Here is a 23135-nt window from a genome sequence, read left to right on the forward strand (position 1 = left end):
TTTGTTTTATGAATTCTGCTTCTTTGAATTCTGCTTCTTTCACAAACACTTTAATCACTTATAAGTCTTATCTTGCTTGTAACTTCTACTTCACTTCTTTATTTTAAGCAAGAAGCAATTATTTTAAGCTCGCCCAAACGGCCCCTAAGTCTCTGAAAACAATTTTATGTCAAGAACACAGTTACATTTTACAGCAATAAGATAAAGCTCACTCCCAGATGATTGTCACATAGCTTCAAATTCATGACCAACAAACTTAAGCACGACAGGAACCAACAGGAACAAGAAAAATCAACATAATACCAGCTACAAGTCAACTGACCTTTCAATTTTTAATTCTCAAGATGTTTTTACTCTAATAAAACTAAATTAAAGATTCAAACGGTTCTAAGATTCAATTATGCCAAAATGTCTCAGTTTAAAGTAATTAAGATTACTATACAAACTTGTCTGTATATGTTAATAAATTAACTAGCTTAAAGGATTTCCTGTTCACAAGATACATTACATAAAATTCACCTTTGGTTATGTAACTGCTGCTTATTAGCTTCCATCCTCTCAGATCTTTCAGCGCATTCCCTGTCACTTAACATGCAAATAATGGATAGCAAAGCTCTTACCTTTTAGCAGATATTTGATATACTATTACTCGATTGGGACTTCAACCAAAGTGCTGTGCAGTAAAATAAACCATTTCCGATATAGAACAAGGTATATTCTTTTTATTCCGACAAATGTGCAGGGAACTACTCCACCACTCTCTATACAGTCAAACGCTAGGGAGGCACAACCACTCTTACCTGATTTTACATAGTTCATTTAATGCGTTAGAACTTTGAGAAAAAAAGTTACAAGTATAACCCAGATAATGCTTATAAAAACCCAAACGATCAGCAGCCCAGGGACTTCTGCAAGTTCCATTAATGCGCAAAACCATGTTGACTGTGCTCGGCACCTAATTATAAAGAAAGGAGGATTTAGGAAACCATACAGAATAAACTCGATTCTTCTTATATATAATGAACTTTTGGGGACTACCTCGACAGGTGAAACTGGGCCAGCCCAGCCAGATAGTCCTACTCCTGAGATCCTCAGACCAGATAAACAGTAAGGATGGCAGTTCGGAAAAAATGAATTTAAAACTTAACTACAAGAAATTATGGATAAAAAAAAAATAACTGAAACAACTTAAGTTTTTGTCTGACCAACAGTTTCCTAGAGGCTAGCTTTTTACACAATGGTGCCAGTACAGCATTCACTGCATACCTGTGAAGTAAGTGACTCTGAGCTTTATGGTTAGGTAATTGAAAATCAAATGAAATGTAGAAGGCATTTACAACCAATCTGTTAATTCCATGTTGGCCACTGTAATTTTATCTAATCTATGTGAGTTATAAATACTTTCTGTCATTGCCTCGGTATTTGTCTGGACGACGATATGCAAAGTACTAGTACAAAAGACGGTGGTGGATCTCCTTCTAAGATTGTTTTTATTGCTGATTGATGTGCATTATTTACATCTCTCTCGTAAGCAAAGGCGAAAATATTCCAAAACTTCTATCATAAAATAAAAAGAAGTATGTAAAAAAAAATTGTAGAAGAACTGTGTATACCTGCATTTCAGTTCTTCCATCACTTTTTAAATGGTCAGATATTTCTCATTGCATGCAAGCTTCTAGACAATCCAATTATAGTGATTTGTAACCCAACTACACAGGGTAAGTTGGAATAAATATATAAGAAAGCTTTACGAAAATTCACACATAAAAAATAAAAGGAACCTAGAAGACCGAGAATAGTGTTGCTCAGTCGGGTTCCAAAACGTAATTAAGCCTTTTCGTGGGCAACACTTCTCCTGACCAATTTTAGTGGTTAACCAAACTACAATGAATCTCATAATTGGGGTGACATCCCTCCCAGTTCCCACTTAGACCAGATTTTCAAAGGCTTCTTTAGTAGATTGATACGTGTTTGACTGCCTTGTTTCTTAATCGTACCAATCATATTCAATTAACTGTTTTACATTTACATTACCATGTAACGAACATATAAAATCACACCTCTAATTTCATGGTAACTCATCCCATTTATCAGAATTTCTGGTTCAGCGGATGCTTAGAGAATCTCAAGATTTCTGCCACTTTTTTACGGCTGTGGTTTATAAGTATAACTGTATCTACCTTCTGTAACTCAGACATAACTCCTTCTGCAACATCCGCGCCTGCATTAATCTAGAGGTTAAGTAAACACATAGATAAAAAATATCAACGTAGAGTCTCTGGGAACAGTTTTATGTCAAGAACATAGTTACTATATACAGCAATAATCTAATAGCTCACTCCCAGATGGCTGTCACATAGCTTCAAAGTTCAAATTTATGACCATGAAAGTTAAGAATGACAGGAACAAGAAAAATCAACATAATACTAGCAACAAGTTAACTGACCAATTAGGTCTAAATTCTCAACATATTTTTACTCTAATAAAAACTAAATTAAAAATTCAAACAGTTCTAAAATTCAATTATGAAAAAATGACTCAGTTTAAACTAATTAAGATTACTATACAAATTGGTCTGTATATGTTAATAAAGTAACTAGCTTAGCTGATTCCCTGTTCACAAGATAATTTAAATAAAACTCACCTTTAGTTATGTAGCTGCTGCATATTAGCTTCCATCCTCTCAGATCTTTAGTGTATTCCCTGTCACTTAAAGTGCAATTAATAGATAGCAAAGCTCTTACCTTTTAACAGATAATTTATATACTATTACTCGAATGGGACTTCGACCAAAGTACTGTGCAGTAAAATAAACCTTTCCCAATATAGAACAAGTTATATTCTTTATATTCCGACAAATGTGATGGGAACTACTCCAACCCTCTCGATACAGTAAAATGCGAGCGAAGCACATCCACTCTTACCTGATTATACATACTTTGTTCAATGTGTGAACTTTGAGAAAAAATGCTACAAGTATAACTCTGATCATGTTTATAGGAGCCCAATGACTTCGGTAAGTTCCATTAATGTGCAAAACTAAGCTGACTATGCTTGGCGCCTAATTATAAAGAAAGGAGGATTTGGGAAACCATAAAGAATAAACTCGAGTCTTATATTTTAAAATGAACATTTAGGGACTACCTCGAGATGTGAAACTGGGCTAGCCCGGCCACATAGTCCTGTTCCAGAGGATCTTCAGACAGCATAAGCACTAATGATGGGAATTCAGAAAAAATGAATTTAATACTAAACTGCAAAAATACATGGATAAAAAAAATAACTGAAACACCTTATGTTTTTGTCTGACAAACAGTATCCCAGAGGCCAGCTTCTTAGACAATGGTGCATCCAGTACCGCATTCACTGCAGACCTATGAAGTAAATAACTCTGAGCTTTATGGTTAGGTGAGTAAAAATTAAATGAAGTGTAGAACATTTACCACCTATCTGTTAATTCCACATTTGCAACTGTACTTTTATCAACTCCATGTGAGTTAGAGATATTTTCGGTCATTGCCTCGGTATTTGTCTGGACGGACGATATGCAAAGTACCAGTACAGAAGATGGTGGTAGATCTCCTTCTAAGATTGTTTAGTCGCTGATCGATGTCCATGATTTACTTCTCTCTCGTATCTAAGCAAGGGCAAAAATAATTAAATTTCTTTTATAAAATAGAAGGAATTATTATATAAAAAAAATTATAAAAGAACTGTGTATACCTGTATTTCAATTCTTCCATCACATTACAAAAGGTCAGATATCTCTCATTATATGCAAGCTTCAAGACAATCCACTTATAGTGATTTGTAACCCAACTATGCAGAGTAAGTTGCAATAAATGAATAAGCAAACTTTACGAAAATTCACGTACAAAATATTAAAAGAACCTAGAAGGCCCAGGATAGTATTAAAAACCATCCATCACTGTCACAGATGAATCAAACAGCCAGAAATCAGCTTAAAATTAAGTAAGCACTCTTCAAATATATATTTACTGATGAATGCATCATAGCCTCATTTTAAGTTACATACTTCTACATGACTTGTACATTCATAACTAGTGCATTAGCAATACCAAATCATTGTTAAATTTTCAAGAAGCATCTTGAAATTATCTAGTTCAAAATTACATATTTAGATTGCTTGAGACAACAAAACAATTTCCCGCAAAGACTGTTTAAATTTTATTAATATTTCAACACATCGACAACTACATGAATATAATAGCAATTACCTCCGCTATCCTAGTATAATCTACATCTACATCTGAGAAATATATCCTGGAACAACCAATTGTTTAGAAGGAATTTGACACATATGGTATTTATAAAATCATGTTTTATGCCTTGAGTGCCAGAACATTTTACAGTAAACAGTCATCCAAACTTCAATTAGCCATGTATATACTCAAGATTAATATCCTTAAGCATAATGCAAGACATGAAAAATGCTCCCATCTTTCAATATATTGAACATCCTAACAGTAATTTCCAGTAGCATAGATAGTCACAAACACAAGGGAAAGTAAGATGATACTGCCTTAAAAACAAAAGCAAATCCCAGATTTAAGGAGTACGTTGTCAAGAGATTGTCGTGATTCAGAAGAACAAAGGATGTCTGAAAGACTTAATTACCTGAATCGCCTCATCGGGTCCGTCCAACTGTTTCATCACAATTGCCATGTCTTTCAAAGATCTATCAACTCGATCACCAACATTTATCACAGTCCTCAAAATATAAATTGCCTTATATGGATTCTTGTCCACCAACTGTCAATACAGAAATCAAAGTATTAACTCTGAAATTCCCAAACAACCACATGAAATAAATTTACTAACAATATATTAATGTATATATTATTTTCTACAAGAAAAAATCTAAATCAAACTCAGATTAGAAGTACTTCATCATCAACAAAGGTCAAAAACATAATTACAAACACAATTCTCGATTCGAATCAAACTAATCCAGAAGAGAGAACTCAACACACACACGCACATAAAATTACCTAATGAAGGCAACCCAACCTGACCCGACTATAATCAAGAAATTATGTGAACAGGCTTAGCCAGTAATAATCTCCTGTGATTTGGCCGGAAGCAAGAAAACAGATATCAAACATATAATATTCACACACCAGAAACCCCATACTCACTAATACACACATGAAAGAAGCCCACTACAATTTATCTGTTTCCATTAAAATTAAAGCAAAACACATTCAAATACCCATATAAAACACACTCAGAGACAAATAATACCCATACATAAACCCCGCTAAAGATTATCTTTATCCACTACGAGTCCATCAATTATAAACATCAAACCCAAAAAAAATATATATATATAACAGAGCCTGTTAAAGATGCAACAACTCAAAGAAAATCCAACATGATTCATACACAAACACAAATCTTTGAACCCCGTTTTCTTCAAATCCCAAACTCATTAACAATTAACAAAACCACAAACATACAACAAGAAATCAAGAAATCAAGAAATTGAATAATGATATAATAATTGCATCTCTCTGTAGCTCTGTGCATCTAAATCACTCTCTCTCTCTCTCTAATTCAATCTCTCTCGGACTCTCTCTCTTCCTCAGCCTCTTTCTCTCTCTAACTTTGCCTCTCTCTCCAACTCTGCATCTCTCTTCCTCCAACTCTCCCTCTGACTCTCTCCAACTCTATGCCTCAAACTCTTTCTCTAACTCTGACACTCTCCGCAACTCTTTCTCTCCCCCTAACTCTCTCTCTTTATGAACAGAGTAACGTTTCTTTAATGAGCTGGTTCTATTTATAGCAGCGAGAGACCATTAATTTCAAATTCTAGCCGTTCGATCTATTTTAATCCTGCGGCTAAATAGTGATCTTAGATTTATTCCGTTTTTTTTTTTGCTTTCTTTTTACAGTCCTCCGGTTAGCATGTGTAATATAACCCGATATTTTATAAAGAATTTTATGTAACTTAGTTAAATATTATTTATATTTTCATATTTTTTATCTCCCTTCATTCTAAAATAATAATTGTTTTGATTTTTTACACGTAATTGTAAAACACACATATCTTTATACATCATCATCCAAATTCTCCTTTTTTTTAATGGAAATAATTATCATGATCGTATGAATAGTATAAATAGGAATCGTCATTACTCGGTTTGAATCCCATTTTGGGGTGTTCAGACTCTGTAAAGTTCACTCTCTAGTTGTCTGGGAATTTCCATGCATATTTTTCGGTTAGATGGTGGACTTTATTGTTTGTTTTCTCTTGGTCTTCCATTTGCGGATCTTATTTGGCCCTCTTTTCTTTTTCCTCCAATGAATTGTTGCCTTAGTGGTTGGGTGTTTCTCGCAACCTAAACGTCCGGGGACAGCTATGCATGCATGACTTCTGGTTAGATTGTGGACTTTAGTAAATGAATGCCTAGGCTTTTATTAATCTCGAGTCTTTTTTTGCCTCTTTTTCTTTTCTTCCGCCCGCAAACTTCGTGTATCTTTATTTGGGCTGTCGAGGCACTAAATTTCCACTATTTTTCGGTCCGGGAACTTTTTGCATGAATTTCGAGTTGGAAAGTGGTTTATAGTGAATGATTTTTTCTCAGTCTTTTTTCATTCGCGGATTATGTTTTGCCTTCTTTTCCTCCTTTCTTTTCCCTTTTTTCTGTGGATTTTGTGTCTTTGTGTTTGTTTTGTTTTCAGGCACTAAAGTTTCACGGTCTAAATATCCGAGGACATATATGCATGACTTTCGGTTAGACAGTGGACTTTGGTGAATGAAATTCTCGCTCTTTTCATCTTCGGTTTGTTCTGCCCTTCGGATGTTTTCTTTTCGACATTGAGGGGTTCTTTATCTAAATTTCCGGGGGACATCTCTGCATACCTTTCGGTTAGATAAAAACTTTTCTTGATGGAAAGAAGCCATTTCCTTTCGGATATTGTATTTCGGTACAATTCATTCACGTGAATGTGTCTTATGACAAAAAAAAAAAAACTTTTAATTGTATCCAGATGTTCTGAGACTTGTAAATTTACGAGGCTGTTAAAATTGGTAACATCTCTATTTTTCTTTTAAGATTAAAAATTAAAGGAAATATAAACGAGAGGGAAAAGTAAGCTAAAAGAGAGTGAAAGATATGTTTAGTGCCATCAAAAAGCGGCTTGCTCTCAGAAAATAATGTGCAAGATTATCTTGAAGAAGTATGTACTCTTTTGCATGGGGAGAGGTTTTTTTGACAGGGGAGATGAGCTTCGGCGCAGGAGCAAGTTTTTACGATAGAATGCCATGATTTTCAAACAAAATAACCACTCGATACATACATACCATGTTAAACACTAGTTATTGTTATATATCATTGTAGTTTTTAACAAGTACAATATATTCCAACAATACCTCCGACTCACCAGTCCAAATATGTATATACCATTCTATTTTTTTTGTCGTTGTTAGTGTGCTCATGTGGTTGTTAGTGTGTGCTCATGGGCACACACTAAAAAATCCGATAAAAATTCAACCAAGCTGCATAATACAAGACACGTACCCATCATCTTATCATTCAGTTCAATTTCAGAATGGCAAATACCAATACACTATGTCAAAACCAAATTTGCTCAGGCAATTAATGCCGGGTCATATTTAACAGAAACTTCTGTTTAATTTATTTAAACTAGCACAACTAGCTCCACTTTGGTTCACATCCCTACTGGGTCATGCCCAGTCAATTTGACAGCAAAAAAGATGCACGGGAGGAAACAATGACAACCCTAAGCTCAAGCATCATTAAGGGCAAGAACTCCCGGTAGCACCTTCCCCTCTAGAAGCTCCAAACTTGCACCGCCTCCAGTTGAGATGTGACTCATCTTGTCTGCAAGCCCAACTTTCTCCACAGCTGCTACAGAATCACCTCCCCCGATGATTGTTGTGACTCCTTTTGCGCTAAGGTCTGCCAATTTCTTTGCAATTGCCTGATAAGAAACAATACAATCAGGAAGTTAAAAGCCAGAAGTACAGGGACAATAATGTTAGCAATTATGGCACAAAGCAAGCAGTCTACTTGAATGGGGGGGGAGGGGGTATCATACATCTGTTCCTGCTGCAAACTTTTCCATCTCAAACACACCCATAGGTCCATTCCAGATGATAGTTTTTGTAGTATCCAATGCTTCACTAAATGTTTTTATGGAATCTGGTCCAATATCCAAACCCATCCAGCCATCAGGAATACTAGACGATGGAACAGTCTGCAAAATCACCAGGAAAAGAACTCGAGTAAATAAGCCATATGGTAATAGAAATTTCCACAATGCCACAAACAAATAGATTTAGAATTAACTTAATCAATATCCATTGCAAATTTGCAATTGATGGCATTGGGAAACGCAGAACCCACTTGCATTGACAAAAGAGAAACTGTGGTAATTCCGTCAACTTATAAACATACCTTACTGTTGGCATCAGCAGCAAACTTATCTGCAACGACGACATCAGAGGGGAGCATAAGTGCTACCCCTTTAGACTTAGCCTTCTCCATCAGTGAGGTAGCAAGATCAAGCTTGTCTTCCTCCACAAGTGAAGATCCAACTGACAGCCCTTGGGCTTTGTAGAAAGTGAAAATCATTCCTCCACCTAGTATGAGAATGTCAACCTTGTTCAACAGCGACTCGATCACACCGATCTTACTTGACACCTTTGAACCACCAACAATTGCAGCAAATGGCTTCGTTGGGTTTGATACAGCACCAACTAGGAAGTCAAGCTCCTGATAAAAGAAAGCAATATAAAATAGGAGATAATGCAGACATGTGTTCTATAAAGATAGGGGGGTGAATATAACCATGAGATTCCAGCATGTAAAACAAAACTACTATTCTTCCAACATTCACGAGTCCCATGATCTGTTAAAATAAACTCAAAAAACTGTAGTATTTAATGATATGCATTGTTATGAATATAATGACTATGAAGGAGGTAGGTGTCGGATTAAATCAAGTTTAGCTCAACTTTAATCTAAACTTGCTACTGCAAAATCAATCATCAGAGCATATCAGGGATTATTAAATTGTAGTTTATAAATTGTTTTGACACTTAAAGATATGGCACTGTTTCTCCGTAATACTATTCTTAAAGGTCAGCAACATTAAATATATAATTAGTTGAGCACTTGAGGTATATATGACAACCTTTTGCATCAGGAAACCAGCAACAGCAGGCTTCAGATATTTAGCCACACCTTCAGTGGAAGCGTGTGCTCGATGGGCAGTGCCAAATGCATCATTAACATATAAATCTGCAAGAGATGCTAGCTTTTTTGCAAAGTCAGGGTCATTTTTCTCCTCCTCTTTGTAGAATCTCACATTCTCGAGGAGAAGAACACCGCCTTCTGGTATTTCAGCAACCAGTTTCTCAACTTCCTCACCAATACAGTCATTTGCCATCTTGACCTGATACATGAAAGCAAGCAAAACAAGGAAATGAGCTTTGACCAAATATATTCACACAGCCTTAATCTTAAATATATGTCGCAGCTATAAATTAATAATGATAAACTAAATGCCAAAACATACCTCAGCACCAAGGAGTTCAGACAGTCTTGGCACAAGAGGCTTCAAGCTGTACTTTGGAGTAACACCTTTGGGACGGCCCTAAAAATTGATAATTAGACTTGTTTCAGAAAGTTAAAAGTAAAGAACACTAAAAGACATCTGGTGAACACTATATGGCATGTAAGTACTTATCACTGAGGTAAAAATATAGAACAATAAAGATAGGAGCAAAACAGAATGGCAAAACTAAACAAGACTCAGTGATTTAAAAGAGTTTAAATTGATGGTCTCGGGATTAAAGCCGTGCCTCTGTTTTCTACCTAGTCTCAACACGTTCACACCAGGTAAGTAATCAAAAATTGTCAACCAGTTTATCAAAATACAGACATAGTGCTGAAAATCAATATCATATCAGCCAACTTAACCGACGATTCTCTGATCAAACCAAAACATCTCCTCTCCAATCACATATCACTTAATCAATCACACTAATTACAGACTAGCGTATCACATAAAGTATTCTAAAACAAAATCACATCCACAGAAACTCAACTTCTATCACCACATGATAAATTAACAATTCAATCATGAGAGCTAAACAATCTCACATCTACAGATATTTAAAAAAAATAAGAAAAAAGGAGATACCAAGTGAGAAGACAAAATGACTTTAGCGCCGTGATCTTTGAGATACTTAATAGTAGGCACAGCGGCTCGAACTCTGGTGTCGTCGGTGATTTTCAAGTTGTCATCCAACGGAACGTTGAGATCTACTCTCACGAACACTTTCTTCCCTTTCAGATCGGCTTCTTTAAGTGATCCTACGCTCTTCTTTGTCGCCATTTTCCTGCGATTCACAAATCGATATTATACACAAATTGATTCATTCATTGATACATGAGTGTGTGTGTGTGTGTGAATTGATGCTTACGATGAAGATTAGATGATTCTAGAGGTTTGTAGAGACGAGTGACAGTTGGGGAAAAGATGGAGATGCGATGAGATGGGTTTATATTGAAATGATAAATGATAAATGAATAAACAATGAAGGTGAGTGAGGCGTAAGATAAGGTGTGTGAGCTAGAGTGAGCAGGTGCGTAGTGGCTGATGTGGGTTAGATTGGTCACGGGCTCACGTGATATTGGTTGGGCTTTGGGATGTTGGTCGGATAATTTCGATATTTTCAAACTAATTTTATAAATGAAAATAAATATTAAGACTTCATATGGAAATTATAAATATGATTAGGATATTTTTATAAATGATATTTAAAATCATTTATACCATGTACATCAAATTTGATATTACCTTTACGTTTTAAGTTCTTCTTTATTTCTTTCTCCCCTTCCCAAAAAAAGTTTTTTCTTTGTTTCGCTAATATCGGCTTGTAATTCTAGAAAAATAAAAGAAGCAAAGTATTAGCTTAAACATGGATGATTTTTAACAATATCAAACACTTGGGCCCTGTCGATTAATATTACAGAAGAAATCAATTATATAGACACTAATACGACTAGATCCGCTTTTCATACACAAACTTGGGATTTGAGATCCAGATATAATATACATTGATTCAAGTTTGTATGCATATTTCGTGCAGCTATGAGTTGCCCACAAAACATCACTTTTCATGGAAACAGCGTCCATACCTATGATCTATCTCAAATAGGTAAATGAGAACAGAGTAGTGTAATCTACTAGACACGTTCATATCTATCTCAAAGAGGTAAATAAGAACAAAGTAGTATAATCTCCTAGACACAGTCGGAATGAGGCTGCGTAGTTTCCAGAAAGTTGGCAGATAGTAAGCAAGAAATATCTAACAGAAAGTTGGCAGATAGTAAGCAACATAAATGTTCAAAACTGCATCATAAGCAACAACAAAAAATGATACTACCAGAGTACCCCAAATTACAGCATACAGTAGCTCCCAAAAATTGCCAGGATAACACACAGCCCACTATCTCAGTATATCACATTTTTCACATAGCATACCAACTTGTGCCAACCCTAAAAACAAGTACAATGTTTGAAAATATGAGAAGAGACAAATTAGTCTTGCAGCTCTATTTTTTCTCATCCTCCTTGTATTTTGATTTAAGAGCTAGTTTAGGAGCCTTTTGGAGATGCTCTTACATTCCAAAATTTTCTGGCAGAAAGAAACCTTGGCCTGCCTTATATCTGGTCCAGGGTCTACTTAACAGAGGTCAGTACGAAAAAAGAAACTAACATGGGTCAAAATTTCTATCCAAAACCAAATATTTAAAACAGTTTTGAAAGTTAAAAATTTGAAATGAGAAAACCATCATAATACAAGAAGCTTACAGCAAGGAGTAGCAACATTGTATATGTTACAAGAAATGTGAAAATATCACTCATATAATAAAGTCCATTGCTACCACATTATGCAAAAAAGTACTAAACATGTGCAGAAACCTCTGAACCACAGAATAATAAAACATCTTTTATAAAATATGTTCCCAACCAATTTCAAAGACATTACAATCTAATGAGCCGGTAACAAAACCATAAGTCGGAAACCCACTGAAATCAAGTTTTCTAGAAAAACCAACATTATAAGAACAATACTACCATACGATTTAGCTAGTAAATGATATAGAAGAACATGAAACACAATGTATCCTCCACACCAGCTGCTTGCACAAAACCAACTAGACCGCGAAACTTGTACCTAAAGATATAAAGTATCAAGAATTAGAAAATATATAATTGACAGAGGTATAGCTAAATCAAGGTAATAAATAACTAAAGAAGCGAGAAGGGAAGTAAAAACGAGAACATGATAATGAAATCAATCTTCAGAGCAGTGGCAGTGGCAGACAAAGTGATGGGCTGCTAGGATTTTCTAGGTTTAGATCGTCTACATACTGATTGTATCTTAAATAGATATGACGACCGACCTGTATCCAATTTATACGAGGTAAAGTAATATGTACCAATGTGATGCGTTGTTCAATGTTTCACATTTGTATGACATGCGTATAAGTCAGCGTATTACGTAGTTCACATAAATGGTAATCAAATGTTCAACATGTGCTGTTTTATACATTAGGCTTTGGAGTTCACATACATTTTACAATGATTTACAAAGATTCAAAAAAATCTAATATGTTCGAAGTTTTCAGTTTGTTGCTTGCTTAAAACCGTGAACGTTACCAAACCCTCAGTTTCAACTTTTTATGGCTTTTGTTCAATTTTACTGACTTACCAATTCTGGCACTAACTTTCTCTTCAAAAGGTTATGGTTTAAAACTATTAACGTTTTATCTCTTTGCAAAAAGATGTCGGAAGGACGGATATAAAAAGTAAACAAGACATCTAAGAACCTGTTATTTCTTTCTTTCTTATTACTGACCAGAAGGATATATTCAGCTACAATGCTCATTTGTGCAATACGCTCTTCTTTGGGAGTTTTGATTTTCTGTGACTCTGATTCTGCAAAAAGTACCAAAAACGTCAGTATTTAGTAAGAAGGTACATTGTCCACACAGACACACACAGATGTGTGTGCGTGTGTGTGTGTAAAGCCATGCAGTTTATATGAACCTTTTGTCTTTCTAAAGCTTCAATATCTGTTCTTTCTCTCCAGTTGCTCTTGCGCAGTTTAATTGGCCGGTTTCCAACATACTTACCTGGAAAAAATCAACATATACATCAGCTTCTGATTCTAATTCTTACACCAGACATAATACTCCTTGCCAACATAGATGTCCCTTTCATTTCTAGATGTCTCTCAAATCATTATCAGCTTAGTTTGCATAATATAATTTATAAAAAAAACTATTTATTGGAATGCTAGGAATATGAACAAGTATACATCTTCTAAACATGTTAATTACTGACTATACTGTGAGTATATCGCCGCGTGGATAATATTTCATTACTAATATTATTGTATCCATAGTCATTCAATCAGTTTAAGAGACAACTAGTTACATATGAATCATGCACAATTGTCTTTTGTTGACCCTGGAGAATAGTCTTTAAGGACTAAAATCATTCCAACATATACCAAATCCTAGAAATGACTGATTTAATTAGTACCATTCAAGTTTCAATGCACTAATTTCATCCATCGCTTGTAAGAAAAAAGGCATTCTAAAATATCATCATCCTACAAGTACCGAAATTGTTTGAGAATCCACCATGATCAGAAAAAAGGCATTCTACCATATCATAATCCTACAAGTGGTTGATCAATCTAGTACCGAAATTGTTTGAGAATCCACCATAGGCTAACCCTCAAGTGCTAACCAATATGGTGCACAATGGTGGTGAATATGTTCTGTATAGATGCATCCAAAATTTCTCATACAATTGATGTGGGAAAGTGGGAAGTAACAAAAGTAGCAGTGACATTACAGCTTCACGCAACACCACGCGCGACCTCACTTACCATTCATTTCTTTCATTGCACCAGCAAGATCTGAAGGGTTTGCAAAACTAACGAAGCCATAACCCTTGGTTTTCCCAGTTCGCTTATCTCTGACAACCTGAGATTACAAATCATGACCCATATTGACTAGAGACATCAGAGATATAACAAAGATAAACACTTGAATTTTGTATTATGAATATAGCTATCATATCAAGATAAAGCAAACCAAAAAAAAAAACTACCCGAAACAGTGTCATCGGCACTCATACAAGTTAAACAAACTGTTATTAAACTAGAGTACTAGACACAAATTCCTCCCCCTTTTCGACTTATAAAATTTAACTCAACACAAAATTCAGAATATCTGTCCACTCTGAAATTAGGAAATATAGTTATCAGCCACATCACATACCATATATAAAGTACTATTAAGTCCTGCTACACAGACATTATACAAAATCAAAGAATGCAACCAATTTCGGGTGACATGTTACAATAAGTTGACATATTTTATTGAGAAATACATCATATTAATTTGGATCAGATAGAGCATTTCTGAAAAATGTATTTTGCTTATAAAATACAGAAAGCAGATGTAAAAAGTATACAGATACAATAATTAAAAGCAATGAAAGTGATATCCTTTCCTGGAAGGAGTAAAGCAATCACCATTAGATCTTTCTGAAGCACTGCAGATATGGCAATAGCCTCAAAAATTCTCGTTTCATGTTAACTTACAGATTTTATTAAAAACTAAGCTAACCAGGCTTTTTTGCAATCCATCACAGTTCTTTTATCAGGTGGAAATATATAAATCCCAACCCGGTATCTTTAAAAAAAGAATGTGCAAACTATTTCTTAAGGGGAATTTGGAGGCTCAAAAAGAAATTAAAGCAGACTTGCCTATGGGGCAAAAGACTTTCAAACATGTGCCCATCCTAAAGCAAAGTTAAGACAAAACACCATAAGGTGAGCTCATTGTAACAGTTTCAGGGTTCACTAAAGTATAGATACAGTTCAAGCATGACTTTTGAAATGGAGTTGTGAGACTGTTTAGACCAGCTAAATGCAGGGTGCAAGGTCATAACACAAGAAGAGCAACCAAACGAGTCAAATGAGCAACAGACAAAACTTCATCCAGACGAAATAATTCCTTCCATTCTATAGACCTCTTCTATTTAAATCCTTACATGTTGTCATCAAGCCTGGTTGACACCTCACTTTAAAACGAACTGCGTCATATTGCAATAATTACCTTAGTTATTTTTTACAGACTAAGGGGGTGTTTGATAACTCTTAATAGCCTCTTAATGGCCATTTTACTTATTTGGTCAGAGATTTAATTTTTTTAACAGATTATCAAACGTGCTTAATGAAACCAAAACACACTTATTGGGTAAGAGCGTGGACTCTTGCTTAGTGGGTAAGAGAAACTCTGAATAGGGTTTTCCAATATATACCCTCAAACTCAACCCTTTATTTTCACTCTTCCTGCGTTTATGCTAGCTGCTTTAACAGTGTATTATCAGGTGCCCGTCACTTTTCTTTAAAAAAAAGGAATTGATTAATCTTGATATGGGCTATAAATATACAAAATTATAAAAATTTTGGATGATTTTTATTATTTTGGATTAATTTTTTTATGATTTTGGATAAAAATTTTGGATGATTTATGATGTGTTTTAGATAAAAATTTAAAAATATAATTTTAAAATTATAGTTATGGATAAAATTCCAAAATTATAAAAATTATAAAAAATTTAACATCATAAATCATCCAAAATTATAAAAATTTATCCAAAATTATAATTTTTAAATAATTTCGGATGATTTACATTTTTGTAATTTTTATAATTTTGGATAAGATTATACTTTTTTTATAATTTTGAATAAAATTATATGTTATAATTTTGGATGATTTATGATGTATGTTGGAATTATAAGGGTAAAATGATAAATATATTGTCATTCAGATATTTTAATATGATTGTTATCAAACAATAAATTTCTTTCAGTAAATTTTTCATTCATATAAATTTTTCATTCAGTATATTCAGCAAATTTAATGACTCAGCATTTTTTATTCAGTTTTATCAAACAACCTCTAAAACAACTGAAGAAAGACTAATCCACTAAGTAGACACAGTAACTTCTAAGTTTTACATCAGCATATAGAGTTGCCTAAAAGGAGAGTTTAAACGTTTGAAAATCAAGCAGTAACAAACAAACAAAAAGAAACAGAAACAACGTAAAAAGAAGGCAATACTATAAGATAAATAAATTAAGTACAGAAAACATACCCTAGCCATATTAAAAGAAGGAAATCGTGAGAATGCTTTCGAGAGAACATCATCATTCACCTCATTTCCAAGATCACCGCAAAATAACCGAAAATCATCTGCAAACAACAAATTTAATGAGCTTAAAAGAGATATGAATATTTATATCACAACTAGGGTAAGGCCACAAAGAGAAAGAAGTGTTATTTAATATAGTCAATCAATTAACTTATTATTAAAGATAAGAAACAAACCATACATCCTTCTGGTGTGTGTGGATGTCTTGATGACAATAAATAATAAAACTAAATATCTTTGCAACTGAAAGGAGGGTTGAATCTTCTGTAATATTGTTGTTTGTATGTTAATATCTCACCCTTCATCCTACCCCTATGGCCTATATTCTACGTCAAACAGGCTGTAAATCCTACTGATCCCATTCTTGTCCCAAAAGTAACAGAAAACACCCCCACTGGACCACTGTTCAAACCTCAATTGATGTCTCGCGAATTTGGTCAAGGACTTGAACGAGATAAAACACACTAAAAAGCCCTACCTCCATACCCTTCAATTTCACAGCTGCCACCATTGCAACTATAATTAGGCTCTGATATTTCATAATTCAGACATCAACCTACCTTGCAATTGCATATCTGAAGGTAACAGATGCCAACTGCCGCTAGCTGGATACTCAGAAAATAGAAAGACATCTAATAGTTTTGGGAAGCTGAAAATTACGATGATGCTAGCAAGATCATAGCAATGACAAATAAAAAGTGTTATATTCAGTTACTTTTATCCACTACAGATCAAAGTATGGGTAGTTACAGTAGTGTTTGGGAGAATTGTCCTCAGAGTGGTTATTTCAAACTGATGTACCGTGTATAACATTTATGCAACTTAATCATTAATTTGTGCTAGTTGCTTATGTTTAATCTCTATCAAAAGAAATTATCTTTATCTTTGAGACCTTTTGTCTAAACTTTAAGGCCCTGCTCCCGAGTTTTTTCAGGAGAGAAAGTAATTGAATGTAAGTGAAAGCAAATGAACTTTCACTTTCATCCCATTTTTGGGGTGAAACTATGTTATAATTGCATCCATTTTCACTTGCTTTCGTCCTTTTAAAAAACTTGGAAGCACAAATAGGAGTGAAAGTTATATAACTTTACTTCCTCTTCACTTGCTTTCCTCCCTATTTATAACTCGGGAGCAGGGTGTAAGCCTTGAACTTAAAGGGATTTTTGACTTCAAGTAAAATAGATGTGCTTTTGCAGTAAGTTCAAAGTGGCTTAAAGTTAAAAACAGTATGCCTGTTTGGCCACTGCTTAATTAAGAAATAAGCCCTTTTTTATTTAAAAAAAATGCAATTTTTTATTATTTTTTTGGATATAAATGTTAAAGTGGTGTTTTGTATTCGTTATTTGATATAAAAAAAGGGGGCTTATTTCAGAAAAAAGTAGAGGTTTATGTACTTCTCTCCAGAAATAAGCCCTTACTTCTGGAAAATAACTTTAGCCAAACACCCCCAGTTTATAGTCATAAGTTGGTACTATATGTCTGTTGTTCCTACTTCTTTTGTCTCCATCAGAGTCACCAAATAGTTAAGGAAACTAATTCTAGCAAACTCAAATTCTGAAGTTACTTCTCCAAGCTAGACATATACACTACTCCCTCCGTCCCCCTCAATTGTTTACATTGGGGGACGGGGGCTCGACACGCATTCTAATGCTCTCATAAAATATATTTTGGTAAATTATTTTGAATTTTTTTTCTACTGAATAAATATTTACTATCTAAATTTTTATACGAAAAAGAAAAATTTCAAAAAGAAGTTATGAAATGAGAGGGACAGAGGGAGTACCAAATTATAGGAATCCTAAATTTTTCCTGGTAATTATAAAATAACACTAGTAAAATAATAAAATAGAATATATTATCTAAAGAATGAATTAATAAGTCAAGTATTGGTCATTTCAATGCTCTGCATCATCTTCTAAACCAAGTTCCTCCAATACCTATGGAGATCATACTTACAAACAAAACAATGGGTCTAATTTTAAACTATTTCAAAATTTTATGATGCGCATCCCATATTCAACATCCCCACTATCACAATCGTTCCTTCTAGAGATAAATAAACTGATATAAAATCAAATCATGCTTTATAAACAAAATAACAACCTTCAAAGTTGTCAATACACACACCACAAAACCCTGACAAACAGGTACTTTGCCTGCCTGCGAGGTATGTGTAAGAAACTGGAAACGGGTATGGTTAGAAGAGGGTGTGAGGTTGCATCTTTTTTCTAATTTATTCTTTTTTATGGGCTCCTTTTTTTTAATTTGTACTGTGTTTGATTAAGGACTTCAATTTGATTAGATCTTTATATATGAGTATTACTAATCTCTAGCAACAATGCAACATAAAACAAGTTGCACTTGAACATACTAAAAATTTAGAATCAATCAAGTAAAATCAAGTTCAGCACAGGTATAGGAAAATTTATGATTGTGATCAACCATAAACCAATATCTAGGTAGTGGAACATACTTTCTGGCCACTCTGCAAGAGTAGGATCCTCCCAAGCTTGACCAGCTGCTTTACGAGGTACAGCTTTTTTCTTGGTCTCTGCTTTGTGCTCAATTTCGCTGCTGGCAAGAGCAGCTTTTACACTTTCCAGAGCTTCAGGAGTTATGGTTTGTGCATCCCTCTGAAATAGCTGTTGAGCCTGTTCAAAATGGATATAAAATCAATTATAAATACATGGGAGCCAACACAACTATGATACACAATTTGGAGATGTTTATAGTACAGTACTAGAGTGTCAATATATCTGGGTTGAACAGTTTTTCCACTGATAAGATTTTGATAAAAAGGTTAACATATTAGATATGCTAGATGTTATACGAATAAACTCAAGGCAAGACCAATCATTTCTTTTACCAACAACATCATGTCAAGACATTACTCGATATAAAAAAGGATACGTAACAGAACCTAAAATAAGTGTGTGCACAAATCAGATGAAAATGGAATCAAGTGTCAGGAAATTCCGCCAACTTATTATAAGAAACTCAAATGGGTACATATATGCATCCAATAAAAGACAAGCCAGAAATGTACGAATATACAACATAAACATAATTCTTATCAAAAGCAGTCAGTTGTAGACTTTACACTGATATTCCTAAAAGCCTAGCTACTATTCCTTTCTTTCTTTGTTTTCTTTTGGGGGGAGGAGAGGGGGTAAGTTTTGAAGTTTAGAATAGATATAAAATAAAGATTAGAAGTATCCTAAAAGCACGTAACTTATGCGACAAACTTAGGGTATACGCAATGGGGCGTGATTAAACCATATACAAATATGAGATACCTGCTGGTACTGGGGCAAAGCGTAATTCAGTGGGGCAGCCGGAGGAGGATAAACTGGGGCCGGATACTGCACTGTGGGATAAGGCTGGGGAGGCTGCTGCGGCGTAGTTTGGTGTTGAAGGTGAAATGGCATTGGAAAATACGGTGCTGATGATGAAGACCCATCTGTCGAGTATGTGAATTGCGATGAAGTTGTATTTGGAGGTATTCCTGACATGCCTTGCTTTGCCTTCGATAATTACAACAATATAGACTGATAGATAAATGGAATTAGTACATAGTTGTATTAAGTAAACTAGAAAATCTTTGCTGTACAATTTTCACAAATTTTAATCATGGAATCAAACTCTAAGAACATGCTTGCACAATCACAAGAAAACACATCCAAGCCCTCAGCACTGAGATGGCCATGAGGAAGCTTATTTAATCCATCAGCATTGCTTTATGAAAAAAATTATATTTGTATAAAAATATAAATATCAAGGATAGATGCATTAGGTAATTTCATATATGGGGATAGACATGTAAGCTTAATTGTTACATAATACCAAAACTGAGATTGGTCTCTCTAGTATCGGTTGCCATCAGTATCTTCAATTTTGCGGTAAATAACTCCCATCCATAAAGACTTTTTTATATTAATTCACCCAGGCCTATTTATAAGTTTGTTCTCATTTTTACTTTTATCCTTGAAGAGTAAAATAAGTTGTACATTTAGAAACAGGTTTAGAGTAAAAGAATATGGTTGTGACAGCCAATGACAAGGTTTATATCTATAATGCTTTTTTGTAAGCTAGATAAATTAGAATTTTAGGTATTTACAGAATCATTGCTCAATTAATAAATCGAGTTTCAATTTCTGTGCAATTTCAAGTCCAAAAAGCTTGAGCAGAGTGCAGATTAGTAGTGTATGTATTAAGGATTCAGTTCAAATATACTAAAAACATCTCTTAGATATGAAAGTGTTACAGCCTAATCATTTGAGACCTAATTCGTGGGCAAAAAAATAATTTAATTAGGGCCTAGGCCGCAAGGATAAGGTAAAATAAGTAACTAGACTTTTACTAACAGGTAAGTGAGATAGAAAAGCAGAATTCACAACTGGACTGGGACATGATATAACATAATCCACATAGACCTCTTAAAAAGTAACTACATGCCGGCATATAAGTTGCATCTACAAGGCTACCACAGTTGGCAAAGTAACAAACTAGAAGCTCTGTTTACTGCAATCAGTGCCCAGACAATCAGTTTCATAAGAGGAAAACATAAACATTAAACGTCATAATCTCAAACACATCCAAACTTGCTATTCCAACAGAACTTACGCACCAACCACTTAAAATGATAAGTGATAACATTATGTGCAATCTCCCCATATAAAATTTTCCTTTCAATTAATTAATAAATGTTCATCTTCTTTGTGTGCCCCTGCCTTACTGAGCCTAAAAAATTGCTTGTCATGTATCAACAGTCCTATATCTACCGTCTCAATTTGCCTTGTCAATGCAACAAAATAACAATTCACAGCACAAATCATTTAATTACATTCATTAACCCTATTTCCCTGAAAACATGGCAAATAATCGATACATATGAAAAAATATTGTGGTATCATTCACACACAAGTATCATGACTTGAACCCGGGTATAACAATCGCAGATATATACAGTACGTGTAAGTATAATTCGATTGCAATTTAAGTGATTAGAACAAGAATGACTTACCAGATCGGTGTTTGATGAAATGTGAAATCGATATAATTGTGGACGGAATTAACAAATTTGAGTAAGATATAGCAATTAAAGTTGAAATTGGGGTTGATATATACTCAGATGATACGTTGTTTGGTTTTTCTCTGTCAAATAAACCCTAACATTGGTCGGAGGAAATTACCGGAAGATAGAATGGGCATCAATGCCTTAAACTTGTTTTTTAATCTTTAAAATAAAATCTAAATTTTAAATAAATTTTAATGATCTAAACTTAAATAAAAAAATTTACGTGTTTAGAAATAATTTTAAAATATAATATTAATTAACAAAATCTAAATCATTAAACAAAATTTATATATGGCCCTTTACGGACATTCGAGGATTTTATATATTAATTATTATTATTGTTAAACATCTAATAAACAAAATATTATGTTGTGACAACCCGGGTCAAATCCCGATTCCTTTTCGAAAATCGAGTCAAGTCCCGAACTCCGAATCCGAAAATAAGTCTAAATAAACTGGCCCAACTACAACAACTTGGGTAATCCACAAGCCTTACCACAGGCCCCCAAAAGATCATGATTTGTTGGTGCAATTAGTTTAGTATTCATGCTTATAAACTGAAGTAGAGTCTCCACACGACTTGATGTGGGACTGGGGTGTTACATATGTTCTATAATATGGTCCATAAAAATAATAAATATTTTTAAATCACATGACATTATATTTAAAAATATAGAAAATACTTCAATAATTGTTAAATAAGAGATTTTTAATGAATAAGTGATTACTAGCATAATAGCTCGTGCAGGCACATCCGTCTCTAACTTTACATAATTTATTGATCAGGAACCGTATGGTTTAAATTAAAATAAGTGATTTGTATCTTAAAGTAAAGAAGTTATAAGTGATAAGTCAACTTGATTTGTAAGTTATTAAAAGTGTGTTGGTAACTTTCACTCATAAATCAATTGAGTGTTTGATAATTCAAATTCATAAATTAAAAAAAAATCAAAATTTTAAAATAAAAAAACTTTATTAATAAATAAAGCTATTACATGTTAAAAAAAATTAAACTTTCATAATAAAATGCAAATCACTAAAAAAAAATCAAAAGAAGCTAGCACATTTCTGTCTTAGAAACCCCAAAACAATCACTTCAACTTTTTTTGTCAAACACTGCATCAAAAGTAGAAGTATTTTTAAGTGCTAATAGAAGCCCGAAATTGCTTATTTTAAGCTAAGCCAAACATCCACCATATATTTCGTCATTCGATAGATAAGATGTGTGCAATGAATATACTACGGATAACTTGATATTCACTTCATGATTTTATATGTTTATGATATATACGTCGGAAGTAATAATGAAAAAAATATTTGATAAATGATTTGTTTAGTCACATCAATAAATCATAGTTTCAATAGAGTTGGGAGCTTGAGATTGCCCCAAATATCATAATGCTCGACAACTTCAATAGTTTACCTGAATGATCAGCAATTTCCTACAACTTTGCTAGCTTGTGTAAAGACGACAACACATTAAAGCAAACTATTATTCAATTAATAAATATTTTTATATTTTTATACCATTTCACCATTTCATGCAACCATTCATTCATTTTCACCAGTAAAATACAAAATTCTAAAATTTTGTCATGTTTCAAACTTTAATCTAAACATGCTATAAACATGGACGACTTACAACTAAAATTTTAAAGTACAAAATTCTAAAATTTTGTCATGCTTCAAACTTTAATCCAAACATGCAATAAATATGGGCGACTTACAACTAAAGCACCTATTCTTCATCAAATGT

At 33.9% G+C, this 23135-nt stretch overlaps 3 protein-coding genes across 5 annotated transcripts in view; all 3 read right to left on the reverse strand.

Moving 5' to 3' along the window:
- Window positions 1–5795, reverse strand: part of LOC108214465 (uncharacterized) — a 36950-nt gene extending 31155 nt beyond the window's left edge. For 2 of the 3 annotated variants that reach the window (XR_010290386.1, XR_010290385.1), the window contains exons 1-10: window positions 4639–5795; window positions 3724–3819; window positions 3447–3637; window positions 3293–3374; window positions 3145–3214; window positions 2645–2703; window positions 2061–2221; window positions 1614–1709; window positions 1039–1266; window positions 520–955 (exon numbers count right to left, since the gene is read on the reverse strand). The gene's annotated coding sequence lies outside the window, so the exon portion shown is untranslated. The remainder of the gene's footprint in view (window positions 1–519; window positions 956–1038; window positions 1267–1613; window positions 1710–2060; window positions 2222–2644; window positions 2704–3144; window positions 3215–3292; window positions 3375–3446; window positions 3638–3723; window positions 3820–4638) is intronic. The other variant, XM_064090445.1, reaches the window with a different exon arrangement.
- Window positions 5796–7527: 1732 nt separating this feature from the next.
- Window positions 7528–10633, reverse strand: LOC108214890 (phosphoglycerate kinase, cytosolic). The gene is made up of 7 exons (XM_017387129.2): window positions 10478–10633; window positions 10195–10393; window positions 9568–9645; window positions 9184–9444; window positions 8445–8762; window positions 8086–8244; window positions 7528–7968 (listed from the first exon to the last, which is right to left on the reverse strand). The coding sequence occupies exons 2-7, from the start codon at window positions 10387–10389 to the stop codon at window positions 7774–7776; spliced, it is 1206 nt and encodes a 401-aa protein (XP_017242618.1). The 5' UTR covers window positions 10390–10393; window positions 10478–10633; the 3' UTR covers window positions 7528–7773.
- Window positions 10634–11985: 1352 nt separating this feature from the next.
- Window positions 11986–21517, reverse strand: LOC108211230 (uncharacterized). Its single transcript, XM_017382770.2, has 8 exons — window positions 21326–21517; window positions 19599–19850; window positions 18776–18953; window positions 16246–16343; window positions 13964–14060; window positions 13114–13199; window positions 12923–13002; window positions 11986–12238 (listed from the first exon to the last, which is right to left on the reverse strand). The coding sequence occupies exons 2-7, from the start codon at window positions 19812–19814 to the stop codon at window positions 12949–12951; spliced, it is 729 nt and encodes a 242-aa protein (XP_017238259.1). The 5' UTR covers window positions 19815–19850; window positions 21326–21517; the 3' UTR covers window positions 11986–12238; window positions 12923–12948.
- Between the last annotated feature and the right edge of the window lie 1618 nt (window positions 21518–23135).

The sequence above is a fragment of the Daucus carota genome, chromosome 3, assembly GCF_001625215.2.
Source record: "Daucus carota subsp. sativus chromosome 3, DH1 v3.0, whole genome shotgun sequence".
Classification (NCBI taxonomy): Eukaryota; Viridiplantae; Streptophyta; class Magnoliopsida; order Apiales; family Apiaceae; genus Daucus; species Daucus carota.